The sequence below is a fragment of the Gymnoscopelus braueri genome, assembly GCF_963280865.1.
Source record: "Gymnoscopelus braueri genome assembly, chromosome: 8".
Taxonomy (NCBI): Eukaryota; Metazoa; Chordata; class Actinopteri; order Myctophiformes; family Myctophidae; genus Gymnoscopelus; species Gymnoscopelus braueri.
The window spans coordinates 46,200,418-46,220,080 of record NC_137609.1 but is presented as its reverse complement, the minus strand read 5'-3'; the positions used below and the strand labels follow the sequence as shown (position 1 = coordinate 46,220,080).

The 19,663-nt window shown below is 45.7% G+C and overlaps 1 protein-coding gene across 2 annotated transcripts in view; it reads right to left on the bottom strand.

Annotated features, from left to right (window-relative positions):
- Nucleotides 1-16,933, bottom strand: part of pom121 (POM121 transmembrane nucleoporin) — a 357,082-nt gene extending 340,149 nt beyond the window's left edge. For both annotated transcript variants that reach the window (XR_013933546.1, XM_080434646.1), the window contains exons 1-13: nt 16,269-16,933; nt 14,282-14,497; nt 13,749-13,916; nt 13,165-13,245; nt 11,320-11,485; nt 10,245-10,333; nt 9,621-9,700; nt 8,939-9,060; nt 7,436-7,535; nt 6,228-6,632; nt 4,826-5,058; nt 3,046-4,414; nt 260-367 (exon numbers count right to left, since the gene is read on the bottom strand). Coding sequence is in view for 1 of the 2 variants with exons in the window: in XM_080434646.1 (XP_080290772.1) it covers nt 260-367; nt 3,046-4,414; nt 4,826-5,058; nt 6,228-6,632; nt 7,436-7,535; nt 8,939-9,060; nt 9,621-9,700; nt 10,245-10,333; nt 11,320-11,485; nt 13,165-13,245; nt 13,749-13,916; nt 14,282-14,497; nt 16,269-16,906 (3,775 nt within the window). In the remaining variant the exon portion in view is untranslated. The remainder of the gene's footprint in view (nt 1-259; nt 368-3,045; nt 4,415-4,825; nt 5,059-6,227; nt 6,633-7,435; nt 7,536-8,938; nt 9,061-9,620; nt 9,701-10,244; nt 10,334-11,319; nt 11,486-13,164; nt 13,246-13,748; nt 13,917-14,281; nt 14,498-16,268) is intronic.
- Nucleotides 16,934-19,663: the final 2,730 nt, after the last annotated feature.

The following is a 19,663-nucleotide window of genomic DNA, read 5'->3' as shown; positions in this document are numbered from 1 at the left end:
AAGAGGAAAGGAACACAGAACAGCTCAATAACAGGAAGGCACAGGTCCAATATATACATAAGGTGCACGATAAGAAAGAAAAATAGCAATGGATAAATAGCACTACAGAAGGCAAACATGCTTCTGTTACAGGTGGAAAACATATAGAGCAAACAAGTTAACAACTTTGTATGCCAGTGTTGTGCAAAAACAGCCAATCTACAGGGTCTATGACATGGAGATTGGATGATCTTTTTACATTTTGTGTACTCTCTCTTACCAAAGGGAGAAGGTGCGACGGAGTTGAAGCCTTGCACGGGAGTCGCAGGGCTGCCAAAGGGAATGGGACCTGCTTGGGCGCTCTGTCCAAAGGTGGGAGTAGATGTCCCTGAAGGCAAAATGGAAACATTCATGGATTAAAGCCATATAAAATCTCCCGAATTAAAAAGTTTGTATGGCCAAGTCCTAATGTGCGATTTGTGATTTGAAACACTGTGGAAAAGAACCCCCCCCACACACACGCGCGCTGTTTCCTAAACAATTAACAATATGGAAAATTATGATGTTTTACTAATACTGTTCCTGCTGTTCTACATACTGCATTGAGGCTTTAACCTTTGCTTTTATATGAAATATCCGAGACGATTAACAGATGCTTCTGAACATATTGCTAGTTTGACCACTTCGAATGCTTTAATCTTAGGAAACAAAGTCTTGTAAACACCTGATCAGCTCAGAGACGGGTGCGTAGGCAGGGATCAAATGTAGAGAATGAAATAAAATGACCCGCTCACCGTCTGCACTTGCACAATAGATACACTTTTATTTAAGCAACGTTTCGGGCACATAGGACCTTCTTCAGGCATCTCAAAATGCCTGTAGAAGGTCTATGTGACCGACATGCTGGCTTCTATGGAATCTTAATGACTGAAATCAGTCGTGGCGACTGAGAACTTTAATTTATTTATTTTTTATTGCAAAGAAGAAAAAAAACTCAAGCAAGTCCGCCTGAGGGCCAACGTTTTTAGAGTTAATGTGGAAACAAAGCTGCAAAGATTCAGTGGGGGACGGTGCTGATTTAGGACCAAAACACTAGGGGTGTCGGAAAAAATCGATTCAAATACGAATCGCGATTCTACTGTTGGACGATTCAGAATCGATTCTCATTTTTTCTAAATCGATAAAATTTAGATTTACCTTTGTGTGTTTACCTTTGTGATTTACCTTTGTGTGTTTACATTATTATCAGTTGATAAAACTTGGAGTAGATCCTGAAATCCTATGTTTTGAATCAAGAATCGTTTTGAATCGAGAATCGTTTGTTTTGAAAAAAATCGATAAAAATCGGAATCGTGACCCCAAGAATCGGAATCGAATCGATTCGTGAGATAGCAGACGATTCACAGCCCTACAAAACACATGACCCGTTAATTTTTGTCAATCAAATGTATGTCCCTCAATTCTCTCATTTGGAGAAACACAAGATTGTTTTAAGTGTTGGCCTTCACAATTTGAAAATAGTATTGTCCAATTAGTCTGCGATATGTCTTTGACGTCTGTAAATGTAGGCTGGCATTGACATTCTAGAACAGTTTATAGTTGATGACAAGATAATGCGTTCGTCTCACAAAGTCGTGGCAAAAAGACCGTAAGTTCCTGTGAGGTTAAACGCAAACATTATGATTTGCTTTGAAGGGGGCAATGGGTCCAAACTACTATTTTGACATTTATCAACTTTCTTCGAAACCCTAACCACATAATAGACATCTGAAGAATATAAAAGCTCTTCTGGCATGCAGGGAAAATAAAATCATAATTATATTTTCAATAGAACACCCCCAATGTGTGACATATTCTAGTATATCACAATGGTAATTTAGACATTTGGGCCCGTGGCTAAATATACTGCACCTTGCCTTATATACTGTAATTGTTCTGCAATATTCATTCTAAATCGTCTCTGTCGGGTGGAAACCTCATATGTCCAACACGGTTACTTTTCTAGGATCCAAATTCAAAAGTAGCAAAAGTAGCAGATCTCTAAGCTCAAAAGCTTTCGAGCTTTTAGATCTGCTACTATTCATTTGCTACTTTTGTGTGACGCTGTAGTATGATCAAGTAGGGCATTAATTTAGGAAAAAACACAGTTAAAATATGGAGACGAGAGGTTTCTGCCCGACAACAACGATATGCAAGATGTTTCAACAGACCGTGTTGACCAGTGAACCCTAGAATCCCCATTCTGGACATGTCATATAACAGCCCAGGCCAACATTCTGCAAATAGCAGAATATTTATCCAAAATAGCCAACCTACAATGCTCACAACAACACCATTGAGGAGCTTGTAAGATCAGCTATTCTTTCCAAAGAGATTTACTGTGTAGACCCCTGGGCAATGAAATGTATAGGGCAGTGGTTCTCAAAGTGAGACCCCCCCAGGGGTCCTTAGGGGGGGGGGGGCTCCAAGGGGTTCCCAGCAATGAGTTAATATATCATCACAATCATTAACCACGTGGAGGCGGAGTACGGTGGAGGTGGCTGAGCCATGGTGGAGGCAGGCTCCCAGCAATGAGTTAATATATCATCACAATCATTTTAACCACTTTATCCATTTATGCGTTGGCTATTCAAAAGTAGCAAAAATAGCGAGCATGTACATACGCCATTTTTTAAATAATACCGAAAATGTTTTTGAATGCTTTTGATATCATAAATCTTCTCTTCTGGGGGTCCCTGGCAAAAACTTTTCAGATGGGGGTCCGTGGCCAAATACATATCAATTTGGGGGTCCTTGACAGGAAAAGGTTTGAGAACCACTGGTATAGGGATACTTCACTCTCGGGCCGGGGACACATTTAAAAAAAATATTAAAAATAAATGAAAAAAGTTATGGAAAATTCATGGCCCCCTCACGCATTAGAGTGTCCTACTAATGTGTGAGGGGGCCATGAATTTTCCATAACTTTTTTCATTTATTTTTAATATTTTTTTTAAATGTGTCCCCGGCCCGAAAGTGAAGTATCCCTTTAAGTGGCTAAGTAACTTTATACGTTTCATTACTCACCAAACGTTGGCGTCCCACCAGCAGCAGCTCCAAAGTTGAAGCCGGACACGGACATCTGCGGTGGCGGGTTATTAGAAACTGGCGTTTGAAACTGCGCGCCCGTCATGGCACCGCCAAAGTTGAACCCAGAAGCTGGATTAGCAGCAGGGCCGGCGGGGGTTTGCTGCACCGCGGCGGCGCCGCCAAAACCAAAGCCGGCCGCCTGCGCGTTCTGAGTCTGAGTGGGCGCCCCGAAGCTCGGGGGCGCCGCCTGCGGAGCCGCGGCGCCGCCGCCGAACGAAAAGCCCGGACCGCCGGAGCCGAACGCCGGCTTGGCCGGAGTCCCAAAGGTGGAGGCCGCGGTGGGGGCGGGGCCAAAGGTGGAGGCCGCGGTGGGGGCGGGGCCGGCGGCCGCCCCCCCGAACGTGAAGGGAGACGCAGCCGGGGCCCCGGCGGGGGCGGGGGCGGGCGCTGCTGCCGCGGCTCCGTTGCCTCCTCCGAAGCTGAAAGGTTTAACCGCCGCCGCCATCGTCATCGTCGAACCGGGGTAGGCTGGCGGCGGCGCCGCCGTCGTCGTGGCCGCTTCGAACGACGGCGGCTTTCCAAAGCTGAAGGAGGGCTGTTGCGGGGCGGCGGCGGGCGCAGCGGCCGCGGCGGTGACGGTGGCGTTGGGCATGGCGAAGCCGCCGAAGGACATGGTGGTGGGGTTCTGGCCGCTGGCGGCCGCCGCCTGGCCGAAGCCGAAGGGGTTCTGTTGGGCGGCGGCGGCCGCAGGAGCGGGTTGGATGGTGCTGGCGGCGGTGGTGGCGGGCGCGGCGCCGAACGCAAACGCGCTGCTGGTAGACGACGTCTGGGCGGCGGGGGCCGCGGTGGTGGCGTGGGGCGGGGCTCCAAACTGAACTCCGAAAGCCCCGGTGGTGACGGAGGGGGGCGCCAGAGTGGAGGCGCCGCTCGTCGTGGAGGGAGCGCCCCAGTTACCAAACATAGGTTTGACGGCGGACCCGGCGGTGGTACTGGTGCTGATGGAGGAGGCCATTCCGCTGGTACTGGTGGCCAAACTGCCAAACATCGACGGCGGGGCGGCCGCCGCAGCGCTGCTCAGCGACCCGCCGAACATGGAGGTCGTACTGACGGAGGTGGCCGTCGGGGCCGAGGCGGCCGCCGCCGCCGCCGCCGCCGCCGCCGCCGCCGGCTGGCCAAAGCCGCCGCCGCCGGCCGCGCCGGCGCTGCCAAACAGGGGCTTGAAGGTGGGCACGGCGGGCATGCCGTCGGAGGCCGTGGAGGAGGCCGGGGCGGCTCCGAAGATGGGCTTGAAGCCGGTGACCAGGAGAGGGTTAGTGGTGCTGGCCGCCGACTCGGTACCGGGAACCATGGGAGCCGACGTGAAGGGCTGTCACGGTTACAACAAAGTTAAAGTTGGCGATTAATTGTCATACAAATAATTGCGATCAACGATTTAATTGTGTTTTTGGCATTGAACATTATTAGAACATACGAATACAAAATAAAATCTGGCTTTGTAAAACAGGCATGCAAACAGCCCCGAGGTGAAAAAGGTGACAACATGTTGTTTTCTTTCGGGTCAGGTGTCACACAATTGCCCTATTTGGGTTCAAAAAGGTGACTGTAGCTGAAAAGTGACACTTTTGCATGTCTGAATAAAAAATGCACAGCGCATTTATGACAAATAACATAAATTACTGACATATGAAAAAAAATTATACCTGTACTTTCTAAATGTAAAAATAGAGGAAATAGCTGTTTTGGGCGTTTTTATGTAGAAACTGTGACAGGGGCCTACCGATGTGCTGGAGGCCGAAGAGGAGGTGGTCAGTCCAAACAGGCTGGTTGCTGCCATGGTGGTCTTGGTGGTCTGACCGCCCAGCACCTGGCTGAAGGCAGAGCTCACGCTGCTGGAGGGCTGGGTGAGGCCCGACAGCGTGGAGGCGGAGTACGGTGGAGGTGGCTGAGCCATGGTGGAGGCAGGCTTCAGTACGGAACCATTGGGATCCGTGTTGGTTGTGAATACTGGACCTAAAAGGAGGACACACAACCATACAGGAATGAGTGATCATCAATGCTTCAGTTTTTGTCTGATAATGATGTAAAAGCTTGGACGTTTTATCTAGTCAGTGGTCTCCGAGACCCCCCTACGTCTTTTGAGGCGATCGCCGGGTTGGATCGCTGTGAAAAAATAATATTCTATGATTTTTCAAAGGTTAGTAAAAAAACGCTCAAAATCGCTGGCCAGGGCAGCTATAGACAATGTTTGAATTCTGGCGGTTAAAGAGTTAATATCCAGCAAGCAATTAGAAATTAATAACTGCAAACAAATTAAAAGTTTAGGCTACCAATATCATACAAAAGTAGAGAGAAGCTGTGACCTCACCGCTCTTGGACAAGAAATACATAATCCTTTTGCAAACATCCATATTCTGTTCCGTTTGTCAACAATGATCCAAATGGGAAGTTTATTGCAGCAGATAGCCTAGAACGTGACAGTTTGGCATTGTTTGAGCCTGTTTGGCAGCTCCTCGTTTAAGTTAATTGCGTTCACCTGTTGTGCTTCTGTGCACACCAGGGAAGATCTCTGCCAGGTCAGGTTGACCTCACCAGGCCCATGAAATTTATAGGCAGTCGTAGTAGCCAATTAGAATAAAATCAGCTAAAACTGACTCATATACTGGTACAGAACCATAATAGGCTAAATATTGTTGCTATCGGGTTGAAACCATGTATGTCCAAAACTAAAAATGGTGATAATAGTGGATAGTTGCAGCACTAATCTAAACCATTGGTTCTCAAAGTGGGGACCCCGAGGGGACTTTGGGGGGTGGGGGGGTACCAGGGGGTCCCCAGGAAAATACTAATACAGCATCACAACCTTTATCCACATTTTATACGTTGGCTATTAGAAAATAGCAGATATACAAGCTCACAGCAAGCTTGTACATCTGCCATTTTTGAATGTTTTTGAAAAATCTCAAATTTTGCTGGCGTAGCGGTCCAGGCACCTAGGCTCCAAAGTAGCCTGACAGGGGTCGAGCCCCGATACTGACGGCCTTTGCTGCATGTCACTCACCATCTCTATCCCCATTTCCTGTCAGATACTATCCTATCCCTCGCACTAAACATTTTCAGACGGGGGGCCGCGGCCATAAATATATCAATTTGGGACGAAAAAGCTTGATCTCTAAACCTACCTGCTGTGGTGGTGCTGAGCATGGATGGTGAACTGGCCGGAGGGACGCTCTGCATCTTTAGGATCTCCAGCAGGGAGTTGGGGAGGCCAGGGGCGGGGGCAGCTGCAGGAGGGGCGGGGGAGGAGCGGGCCGGGGCGGCGGCTGTGAAGGTGGGGGCCGTGCTCATGCTGGTGGTGGTGGTGGTGGCGGCTGGGCTGGGGTCCAGGTTGATGACGGGGATGGTGGGTGCTGCTGCCACGCTGCTGCTCGGGGCGGAGGAGGAGGAGGAGGTGATGATGGTGGGCAGAGGGGCCGCCAGGAGGCTGGCCAGGGTGGGGCCGGAGTCCACAGAGGATGAGGAGGAGGCGGCCTGAGAGGAAGGAGCCGTCTCTGCCACGGGAGGCTCAGGCTTCTTTGGTTCTGGAGCTACAACACAGATGGAAGATGAACAGGGTTAACGCTTTGAAAACAAACCGAGGAAGATGAGATCGAAGATGAGATCGATTGCTGCTACAGCCCCTAGGCTCTGGAATAGTCTGCCCTTTACCATTAGAAATGCCCAGACAGTCTATTGAGCCTTTAGGATAAGGATAATTCCTTTTAACAGGACGTTCATGAAAGTCCTTGCGGGCTTGTTTCCAATGAGGGTCTGTGAGCAATTAGGGGTTAAGAGTCTTGCTCAGGGACAAATTTCATTTCATCGACACATATGCTGGCGTGGCCTGGAATCGTACCTGGGGCAACCAGGGCCTCTGGCTCCCTAGGCGGGCTCACTAACCACTCAGCTATGGCCGCCCCATGTTTGAAATCTCTTCTTAACCCATTCAATCCGGGAACACATCTATGTCATGTGGGAGCACATGCATAATGTTTTTGTTGATGCTTTGATTTTACTGTGTACAGCACTTTGGTCAATCCCGATTGTTTTAAATGTGCTCTATAAATAAAGCTTGATTTGATTTGACGACGAGGTCACTCTTTTTAACCACATGAACCTTAGCGTCCCTATTCTGGGCATGTTACGGTAGACGAACATTTGGCGAGAATAGGCGAACATTTGGCGAAAATGTTCCTCTCTTCCTCCAAAGAGATTTTGGAGAAAAAGAGGTTGCCCAAGGACAGAGCCCTGGTGGACCACGAACAACAGTATGGGTTTAAATGATTGCTACTCTTTGAGAAGAAATTGATTCCTCGTTGCGGTTTTTCAGTTGAATGTTTTTGACACTCACCGACTTCTTCCAGGACTTTCTGTATCTTGTGGAGTGCGGCTCTCTTCTCCTGGTCCAAGTCTTTGACAGTGATGGTGTATCCCAGCTCTGGGGGAGGAGGCTGCAAGGGAATTACCATCTATCATCAGTTCAACTGAAACATTGTCACATGTGGCTGAAAATACAGCTGGTGGTCAAAAGTAGTAATCGAACTAATCAATTTAACCAATTATTGAAAAAAAACGAAACAATCAACTAATAAAATAATCAACTGAGGGGGGGATTATGTCTCTTTCTCTTCAAAACGTTAAAAAAATAGCAGATGTACAAGCTCACACCGCATCGCATCAGGCTCCTCCTCTCCCGTGGAACCTTCTCCCACTTTTGGTCAGGGAGGCAGACAGCTCTCTCTACGTTCAAAGGTAGGCTTAAACCATTCCTTTTTGATAAACCTTACAGTTAGGAAACACAGGCTCAGGCTTGTCGTAGACTAGACCTTATTTATGCTGCTATAGGCTCTAGACTGCCGGGGGACTTCCCATATTCACTGAGCTCCCAGGGATTAAAGGAAGAAAAAGAAAAGAACTTCGGACTGACAATTTATTTTTCAGAGCAAGTCATATTGCAACCCGATCGCCAGAGAATTAGTATACATTGCACGGATCCAGTGCACGTCATTCCGTGCATAGTCGCCTAGAAACCCTGAAATTCCGTGCATATGTACATCTCTCCCTTTGTGACAAAACCATTTCGGAGGCGCGCAGTCTCAAGGGAATTGTCGCCACGTAAGGGGCCACCGAGCGAGCTAAAGCGAGCGAGTTGCCGTCCCGAACGTTGCGACATTCCCTTGTGCCTACTCAGCGCCGTTTGAGTTATGTACCGATAGGCACAGAATCGTACATTTTGTTGTGGGGACTGCTCTGCTTCCGGGTTTTTCCGGGTTGCGACTGGTTACGCCCACCGTGGGACTCGCCGTACATGTTCACGGAATTTCGGGGTTTCTAGGCGACTATGCACGGAATGACGTGCACTGGATCCGTGCAATGTATACTAATTCTCTGGCGATCAGGCTGCATATTCCTCATCTACAATTAAAAGAAAAAAGTCATGAATCATCTATGGATCCCACTTTTCCTTTTATTGTTAACTGTACTATCCAATAAAAGTAGCTGCATATCTCTGCTGTCCGGCAGAAACCAGCTAACTCCAAAATCAGGAAATGAAAAAAAGTGGAAATTAGGAGGTTTTGTTCATCATTGATAAGAACAGCTGAATGGACCACCAAGCTCACAATAAGGTTGGAGGTCAAAAGAGGGTGGAGCCTGGAGTCAGCAAAACCAGCTAGTGGAGTTAGCTGGTTTAGCAGAAAGTTTGAGGATCCAATGGAGTTAGCTGGTTTTGTCAGGAGTGCTTTTTAATGCTTTTCATTGGTTCAATATGTTTTTTTATCAACACACTGACGTAAAGGGTGTTCAATGGCCCTGATTTATGGAGAAAAATGCAATAATGGACTGCTCATCTCACCAGAGAGATCTGCTCCCCACCATGGCTGGCCACCAGCTGGATCTTGCGTTTCCGTTTTCCTCCGCTGCTGGTGGAGCTCGACGACAAAGCCACTGGGACCTTGGGGACAGGGGCCACTTTTGCTGGAATGGCAACAGGGTATTTTAATACAGATTTCCGTTTGTGAATATAATCCAGGAACCACCGCTGCATTCAATAAACCAATTCCTCCATTACATCCTTTGCCGGAGGCTATGTTCACAGTGGTGGCCCAAATCAGATTTTTGGCCTATACAGATTGGAATCACATCAAGTTTATGTTCAGATACAATACATGAACTATAAAACAAAGGCAACATGCCAATAAACCAGTCAAAATGTATTGATGTGAGCAATTTGCACCATCATTTCAGTCCTCTGAATAGCAGCTGCAGAAAACCACATGGAAACAGATTTTTTTTTGTGAATCAGATTTGAACCACATTCCTAGCCTAGTTCAGACTACACAAAAAAACAATATGACTCCAATCTGGATAGGAAATCAGATTTGGGCTTGAACAAGGCCTGAGGCAGGACGCCCACATAAATTGAACGTCAGCACGACTAGTACTAGGGGGTAAAACACACTCTCAGTGCTACATTACGACAACACACTGGATTTGACTGCATACGTATGTCAGTATGAACTTTACATAAGACTCACATATGGTGGGTTCGGTGTCCATGACCACCTTGTCAGACTTCACTGAGGAGGCAGAGCTGGGAGACTGGGTGTCATCCTCCCTGGATAAATCACAAAGAAAGCCTGGGTAAGACATGACTAAAGAGAGGACAACACTCTGTGATTCATCACTTCAACTTGTCAGAAGCAGAATTCTTACCCATGGAACAAAACAATATAAAATCTTATGACTGAAAAACTAATTTGTTGGGCCAGGTCGCAATCTGTGAAACAATGTGATAAGAGCCTGTTTCCTAAACAATGAACATATCATGTTGTTTATGTTCTACATACAGCCAACCAGAAATCCCAGATCGAGACTTTAACCTTTCTTTAACCTTTTATGAAATATCCCAGACCAAAGGTTCAATGGAAGATGCTTCATCTGAACATGTATTCTATTGCTAGTTTGACCACTTCAAAAATACTCTTTCATCTTAAGATAACTAATAACCAAAAATAGCTGATCTACAAGCTCACAACACGTCGCAGCGCGACGTGTTGTGAGCTTGTAGATCGGCTATTTTCGGTGCATGACATGCTTCCACAGAAGACATGCTGGCTTCTATGGAATCCTGGGGACTGAGAACTTGAATCCATGCATACCTGGGCTTTACAGAGGCTCTCTCTGGAGTCTGAGAGCGAGACGACATAGGGCTGGAGAGAGGGGAGGCGTGAGTCGAGGCTCTCTTCCACTTAAAAGACAAAACAATCCTTAGGTTAGGTTAGCTTTGCATTCGTGGTCAAAATTGGTCAGAGCTTTAAATTTTTAAGTTGACAATACAGATTTAACCATGGCAAGGACACATTGCATCTGTAAATCAGTAAAAATCATGTCTCCATACAAGATTTAGGTCAGCCAAGTTAACCATCATGTTCTCAATTTCAATTTCACGTGAAATAGATACGGATATTTCCTTATTGTTGTCTGAAATGACAATTTTGCCAAATCAACAATGGATTTCTTTGCATGCATTTTTTTTTGTAGGATAACCATGAAGTATGGTTGCAAAATGCACTACATTTCTGCTGCATTTTAAATAAGATTTGATCATTTGAAAATTAACATCCCCAGGCTTTTATATCTCACAATAATTTATTCAGATGATTTTTGAAGAAGAAAAAAAAAGGCTATTGAAAAACATTGTTTAACCGTCCGTGAAATTAGTCACTTCGCACATCCCTAACATCTACCAATTATAAAACCTGTGACTTTTATTTCAAATCGTATGAAACCCTGAAACATGCTAAACCGTTGTTACCTCGTCTTTCTCAAAAGGACTTTCAGCAACATAATGACTGATCACCTCAGGTCATATAAAAAAAATCCGAGAGAGATGGGGGGGGGGGGGTTCCAGGGGGTCCCCAGCAAAATGAGCAATACAGCATCACAATCACGTTAACCACTTTATCCATATTTTATATGTTGGTTATTAAAAAAATAGCAGATGTACAAGCTCACAGTGCGTCACTTCGTGCCACGCTGCGCGCTTGTACATCTGCAATTTGTTTAACATTTTGAAAAATATCGAAAATGTTTGGAACATTTTGAACACAAATAGTCTCTTCTGGGGGTCCCTGGAACAAAACCTTTTCAGGTGGGGGGTCCGCGGCCAAATACAAATCAATTCGGGGGCTCCTTGACATGAAAAAGATTTGAGCACCACTGGCTTTACTGTACCTGGCTGAAGCCTTGTGAGGAGCTGTAGGAGCTCTGTATGGGGTTGCGGACGGAGCCGCTGGTGTGGATGTGGCCGCCGCTCACAGAGCTGATGGAGGAGGTGCGAGACCTCTTCATGACGGCCTCCTCCGCCATGAAGTTCAAGCCTCGCTTAAGGGTTCCCGGCCTAAGGGGCGGAGACAAAGATGGTTGATTTTTAGAAAGATAGACCATCCCAATTTGAGCCACTGGAGGTGAAATGGTACACAAATCCTACAAGTGCAGATGGCAGGAAACGTCCTATGTTTACTGGTGCTAGATCCCGCGAGAGTGTGTTGCTGGGACAGAGAACGGTCGATAATAAAGTCGATTTTTCTCCTGATTTGCCTCTCTGAAAAAAAGCCATTTTGGTATGAAAATCTTGAGAAGATAGTGTGGCCTGCGACTATTGGGTCCAATATTTAGTTCAGTGACCATGGGTCTAAACTAAAGCAGGGGTTCCCAACCACCGGTCCGCTGACCGGCACATGTACCGCCAGTCCGCGAGAAGGCGGACGGGAATTCCAAGTTTATGGATTGTACCATATGCGCAGGCAACGTTGAGTCTATAACCTTGCGTCACCAGGATTTTACAAACAACGGAGAAAAGCTGAGTCGGTCACATGTCCAAGGATTCGTCAGTGACGTCACATCACTGACGAATCCTTGGTATCTTTATGCCGTGCTACTTCCGCGTTGCATAGCGGTGACATCACTGTCGAATCCTTGGTAACTTTATCCTAGCCTTTCAGCGTGTTTCAGCGCCGTCACTACGAGCTGTATTTTTTCACGCTCGCGGCAGTGAAACACTAAACACAAACAGGATTATTATTTCATGTCAACGTTCAAGTACAACTATCAGAAGATGTAACTCAGGTAAAGTAATGCGTCACTCTACAAGTTTAACTAAAGTTTTCCACCTGTCCAAAGTCCTTTCTGATACAGACATAGAGTCAAGACAGTCATCAAGGCTAATACAGAAATAATGCATTTTTAATCATCCTTTCCTTGTTAATATATCGCCATTTAGGGCAATGATATAACATTATGTAGTGATTTGATAACATATATAGCAGCCACCAGCCAGTCATTGACTCCCAGTCAACTGTCTTCTGTGTTTTGGTACAAATGATGAGCGACCCCCCCCCCCCCCTCCCGGACCAAAATCGAACCGAACCATGCCGGTCAGCGAACATATTATGAACTGTCTGTCAGTAACAGAAAGCTTGGGAACCCCTGGTCTAAAGAATGGTTCAGAAGCTGTGTTCACGCACTCATAAATTGCAAATAATAGACTCCAAGTGGTTTCCGGTCTCCTAAAAAGGCCGGCCGTCTACTTCACGCAGCTACGGGAATTAAACCGGAGATGGCATGTCTTTCTTTCTTTTTTTTGGTCTTGGGCGGAGATTACGTCCTAATTAGTCTTGAGACTTAAAAGCAAGACAGCTGGCAAGCAGATGTTGTGATAAGAGGCTCACTAGCTTCAGCGAGGAAGGTTAACAATCATAGCTGGAGGCCTATCAGGCTGTTAACACTACCTCATACTACTGTTTTCATGGGAAAACAGTAGTGTGAGGGCACATACATGTTAAGGACCAAATTAGGGCATGGCGATACAGGACAAAATCAAATATCATGGTATTTTTTTAACAAATACTTCAATATCAACATTGTGTGACAATAATATCCCCCACACACACACGTACTGTTAATAGCAGATTGCGTTTTAACAGACATAAAAACACTATGCCATATCAAATATATATACGATATCCCCCAACTCCCAATCTGTGATAATTAAATGGTTTAAACAGGCATTAAACTCACTTGGGTACGAGCTGGGATTGCACTCCATTGGGCAGAAGGGGCTCAAAGGCAGAATGTGCACTTCCTCCACTGTCGTTGCGTCTTTGGAAAGGAGATTAAGTTGGTTTAAAGACACATGCTCAAATCTTTCACTTTGACTCACGCACTCACTGGCCTAAGCCATGTAACCATTTCTAGGAATGCACGATATTGCATGGTCAATTCGATAGATACTGATATTGCAGTACAGGATTTCCATTACAGTTTACCTTACACCTGTTCAAAAACTGTGATTCTGTGTTATTAGATGCAGACTTTAAAAATGTAGTTATTTATTTTTAATTGCTTAATATTTTTCTAACACTGATTGAATCTGCAGCCTTCATTCTCCACAAACAATTACAAAATAGAAAAACAATATTGGCAAAAAGATTCAGGATTAATTTACCGATACCAATTTTACCAATATTGCATTTTTTTTTTACAGATATGATGGTCGATTCATTGTGCACCCCTAATCATTTCCATTGAATTTCTTGAGTGTGCGTTGCGTCTAAGTACAAACGGCTTTGACAAAATGGGAGCTGTGTGGCGCTCCTACACACCTTCTTTTGCTTTTCTGCTCGTCGGTTAATGTCCTGTCCTCGTCGTCAGCCACCTCCCTCTTGCGGCTCTCTTTGAGCACCTTGAGGACTGTCTCCCTGGAGCAGGGGTCCGCGGGGGGCGTCGGGCCCGGGGAGCACAGCCCTCCGGGGGAGCCCACATGTTCCAAACTACAAGGAAAAACACACATCAACAACAACTCAAACCACCATTTCAAACAACACAGGCTTGTAGCTACATAGCAGACTGACTGCAATGCTGCACAGTCAGATGCATGGGATAAAGCAAAAATACAATCTCATGCTTGAAAGTCTACTGACGATGTTACGGTATTATCGTTCTAAACCTATGTTGCTGCTGTTCCACGTACAGCCTACCAGTTTGAATAAATCAAAGATTTGAGGCATTAACCTCAGAAGACATGCTGGCTTCTATGGAATCCAAAATGACTGAAATCAGTCATGGCAACTTGAGAACTTTAATCCATGCAGATGAATAGTTTAAATAACTTCTGGAGAAATAATCATGAATTTACAATGGGGATCTGTAGGTGCTGTGGTCTGGTCTGGCGATCTTCACTGTGACCGGACTGGCGTGCACGGAGGAGTTGCGTGGGCTGAGAATGTTCTTCTTCCTGAAGCTGTCCCAGTGGGCCGGAGGCAGCAGCCCCACCGAGGAGGTGCCCGTCTGCTGCAGGGGGTAGTGGCGCTGAGGGGTGATGGAGAACCTGCTCGCCGTGCCCACCTGCTCCCTGTGATAAAACACATGAATAGAAGCAAAATTGTATTGTATTTCATTTCATTTAATTCAATCTTATTATACCTGCCCCTATCATCAGTCAAAAATCATCAAATAATAGATGATGGCTCCAATGGCTACCAACATCTCACGAATGAAAATGTTTGTATGACCAAGTCCCAAGATGTGCGATTTGTGAAACAGTAATATTGTTCCTGCTGTTCTACATGCTGCCAACCAGGTGAAGAAGTCACAGATTGAGGCTTTAACCTTTTCTTTTATACAAAAGTATGAAATATCGAGACTATTAAGATTTTATGGAAAATGCTTCTGAACATAATGCTTCTGAACACAAATGCTTAAAATAATAACCGAAAACAGCCTATCTACAAGCATTGAGAGCTTGTAGATATGTTTTCGCTGCACAACAAACTTTAACACAGTAAAAAATATATATAAACATACATACATATATAAGAATAAAATATTCAAACATAATAATTAACATGATATAAACCTGTATGCATCCCCAGAAGATAATGCAGGGACAACAAGGTTTAAACACAGGAGAGGCACAGCACAGGTAAAGAGTAAAAAGTAAACAACAACAGAACAAGCCAAGATGAATAAAATGTACATACAGACGGGTGACAAACATAAAGTAAGGATCTTTCATGATAAATGCTTTAAACTGCACGATGTCTATTAACACTTATTATCATTATATGATGCGTATTTAAATAGCAGATAATCATAAGTGAAGTGATAAACATAAATCTCTTGATATGTACTTGTGATGATGTCTATGATCAGGTGCTCCAGGACTTATTAGCTGTAGAAGTGTTCATTTGTTATCATTATTACTTATTAATTGTAGAATTACTCAAATTAAAACAACCATCACCTGCGATAAATCAAAATGCATGGGATTGTAGTCCTACATCAGTTTCACCATTCTCTACACTCATGTAGTGAAAATGTGAATGTGATCTAGGAGCAGAGCTTTTCATACTTCACAACATCAACATTCTAAATGGGTCCAGGTTCATTTCCTGTTGCAGTGTGTGTGAGGATCAGTGGCTGACAGGAAATGACCTTGTAGTTGTACCCAAGCTGTTCACATAGCAACGCAATTCCACTGATAATGAGGTCTATAAACCCCATGCATTTTGAAATATGGCGGGCTAGACTTAGTTTCTTTTAAATATGAAACATTCACCTCCTGATAAGACAATCATTCATCAACACCAGTACATAGTGTATAATAATAAGTAAACAATAAATCAATGCATCTCCCCACCCCACCACCCAGTCGGCTTGCAGGATTTACATTTCCATTATTTCACTAATGATGATCTGCCATTATCACACAATGAAATATCAAGTGCCCTGCTGTTTCCAGTGGTTGTCAAAGTGGGGTCAGGTTGAGGTGGTCTAAATGGACCCTAACAGGTCTGTAGGCTAACTGTCAGAGTTTATACGGGGGTCCTTAAAATTATAAAGTTTGAATTGAGAACCACTGCCGGTGGTTCTCAAAGTGGGGTCCAGGGACTCTCAGGCTGCCTTGAGGGTGTCTAAATAGACACTTCACTTCAGACAAGTGTGTAACCGTTACAGACCCGTTACAGTGTAACGGGTCCATTTGGTTCCATTTGTATCCTGTCAGAATTAAGAGGGTGTTAGTGGGGGGTCCTGGACGCCCTCGCATACTTGATCACGTGAAACGTGATCAATTATCACCAGCTATGATGAGATCGATGCCACTTGAAAAACAGTCAACTCACCCGGAGAAGGACAGTCTCCTGTTGGGGGAATGGACCGCGTGGTTCGGCCGGCTCAGCCTCTCTCGGAGCTGATCTCGGGGGTAAACTACGGCTCCAGACCCGGAGCCTCTCCCGGTCTTCACGACCTGCGGCGGCGGACCCTCGGGTCTACTGATGTAGGACCCCATTAGGATGTCCCGCGGGCTGAACACGGAATCCCCTCCTCCTCCTCCTCCTCCTCCTCGTCTATAAACACCTAGTCCACCGGCGGTCTCCGGGACACCGAAGCCGGAATACGCGCCCGAACCCCGGACGACAACGTGGGCTGCCGCCGCCGCTTTGTTTCCGACGCCGCGGTGGCTCCTGGAGGTCCTCCCCGCCGCAGGTGGCGGATACGCCGCGCCTCCGTTCTTGGCCCTGCCGGTCAACCAGCGCCGGAGCGCGGCTACGACGGTCAGTCCACGCCGCGGATCGACGGGGCCTAGCCGCGCGTACAGCGACTGTCCGTTATAGTAATAACACGCGATGCCGCAAACTCCGAGGATCAACGACACGTAAAGGACCGTAGGAATGTAGTAGAGAAGCAGGGTGAATATGAGCAGAGCGGCCGCCGACAGAGAGAAGAGGAATATGAGCTGCTGCTTCTCTCTAGGAGACATGGCGGCACCGCGCCGCCGGAGGACTCTGGTATCCCATGATGCAGCCGTGCTGTTTCCAGCGTTGCCAGGTTTTTTTTTGTGAGAGAGAGAAACAAGCAAACAGGTCTATGAAAACAAGTCCCAAAGAAGCGAGCCCTTCGCCCTTTAAACATTGGCTATTCTGAAAGGTAATTCAGGTGCCCACTCGTCCCAGGTGCCCACATGTCCCTAGTGCCCAGATGGTTTTGGTGCCCAGTTATCCTGGTGCCCACTTCTCCAGGTGCACTGCCCACTCGTCCAGGTGGCAGGCCCATTCATCCCAAACATATGGTGCCCAGATGTGTCGACTAGTGCCCACATGTCTTGTATTCAAATAGCCGATCTACGAGCTTGTAGATCTGCTATTTTGAAAAAAATGTGGAATGTTTTTGAAACATTCTAACAACACAAAGCTTGTATGGGGGGCCTGGCATAAAATATTTTCAGATGGGGGTCCGCAGACAAATACATATTCATTTGGTGGTCCTTGACATGAAAATGTTTGAGAACCACTGGTTTAAACAACATTAGGAAACAAGCGCCAATAAGCAACTATACTTTTTTTTTTAAAACGCCGCAACTACCAATATTTACAAGCAACTTTACAGGAAAAAAAGCCCAAACTCGCTTATAATAAGCGGACATGGCAACGCTGGCTGTTTCGTTCTTCTTCTGTCATCATGGGTTCACCGTTGACTCGATTCGGTTTTGCAGGTTGCGGATCCGGTCTGTACCGGATACAGAAACTGCCTTTTGTGTTTCAATGTATGTGGTTGTGCAAATTACCGGATACAGAAGGCGGGCTCTAGACCGGATCAGAGCATCGAGTAGTAAGTAGAAAGCAGGCAGTTACCAACGAAAAGCCCGGTGACGACAGGTTAATGTCAACATTTTCAAACTTTCTAATAGAAACTAGTGTTGTTGTGAGCTGGTGTTGCTATTTGTGAACTGTACATTTGATGTAATCCATCCAAGTGTCCTATTATTATCCCTAGTTTGTTGTTGTTGTTGTTGTTGTTGTTGTTGTTGTTGATGATATAATTGCGACGTGGATCTCTAGCCGTCCAAAAGAGAGAGAAAGAGAGACAGAAAGAGAGAGAGAGAGAGACAGACAGAGAGATAGAGAGAATGAGTGTGTGTGTGTGTGTGTGTGTGTGTGTGTGTGTGTGTGTGTGTGTGTGTGTGTGTGTGTGAAATAATTTCTTATGAGTCAAATGTCAATTAGGATTTAACAGTCATAATGCAATACTAGACAAATGTATTCTGTATATATCTGTATTGCATTACTCTATTACATCGATTAGTTTGATTAACCGTTGCCCCTACTCATAAACGAGAAGAAGTATTATAATAAATGAAGTGAAGTAGCTCTCCTGCTGGGCTAATGCACAGCAACCAAGAGACAAACCTAGCCGGTAACAGGAAGAGTGGGCACTAGGAAAATGTGGGCACCAAAACAGAGTGGGCACCAGACTTCGGAAGAGTGGGCACTAGGGAAAACCCAGGCACCATAGAAGGCGTTTTGCACTACTTTTGTATTGCATCTACATTCAGATGATGGCCATAGTTTTAATGAGGTTGGGTTTAGGGTTAAGGTTAATATAGGGTTAGGCATAGTTTTACTAAAAGGTACCCAGTCTTCCCCCATAAGGTGCCCACTCTTCTCACCCAAAGCGCCCACTCTTCCTGGTGCTCACTCGTCTCTAGTGCCCAGTCTTCCCCAAAAAATGGGGCCCAGATTTCCCTAGAGCCCACCGTTCCTGTATTCACCTAGCTACTCTGCAGTCTGCAGGCTGTTTCAGTTTCATTATGTCAAGCGAAGAGATAGGATGTGTAAATGTTGTGCAGTAGTTATATTGGCAATTACTTTTTGCAGACGCTGCCCATCTTGCACTGGAAAATCTACCACAGTGAAGGGTATGGGAGGGGTTGAGCAGATTTGAATCTGGCAGGAGATCAGGGAAGGGAGCTTGAATTTCCTAACTAAAGGACATTGACTAATTTAACTCTGTGAGAGTGTACAAATGGAACCAGCTGAACCTGTAAGTGTCCAATTGGTTCCATTTGTGCACTGTCAGAGTGCTGTCAATCATCCAGTTAAACTCTAAACCCCTGGGAACCACTGCTATTGTGTTTTAGATGGGAATTTGAACCTGATCATCCCTGGCTGTGACAGATACTGCGTTTTGAAGTATGGAGTAGTATACTCTTGCGGCTGCAAGTGAAGGGATGGTGTCCGTCCATCCTATACGTTGGCCTCTTCCCCTTCAGCCTTTCCAGTGACTTTTGTAGTCATAACAAAGCATGAAACAAAGCACTTCCGCTGGCACGTCATAGTTGCTGTGACTTTCTATGAGCTTTGTGTAGTTTTGCGGTGCAACAACTGTGTGCGTGTGTGCTAATGCACCGGGGCCCCCCACGGCCCCCTATACGTCTCCCTGCCTCTGTCTGTCTGTCTGTCTGTCTGTCTGTCTTTCTACAAGCACATGTGAGCTTGTAGATCGACCATCTTCGGCCAGCGAGCAACACCATTGTAGGGTGGAGTGGACACAGTATAATGTTAGGTCATTTTATTTGACCTCATTATATACACAAGGAATCTTTCAAATACCTGTCTTAAAATGTGATTTCCATTTTGTTATTTCTTTACTTGATACTGATTATGGTTGTTTATATCTAACCTTTAGGCTATATTTTACCGTCACTTATAGTAGCTACTTACTGTATTTAATACATTAT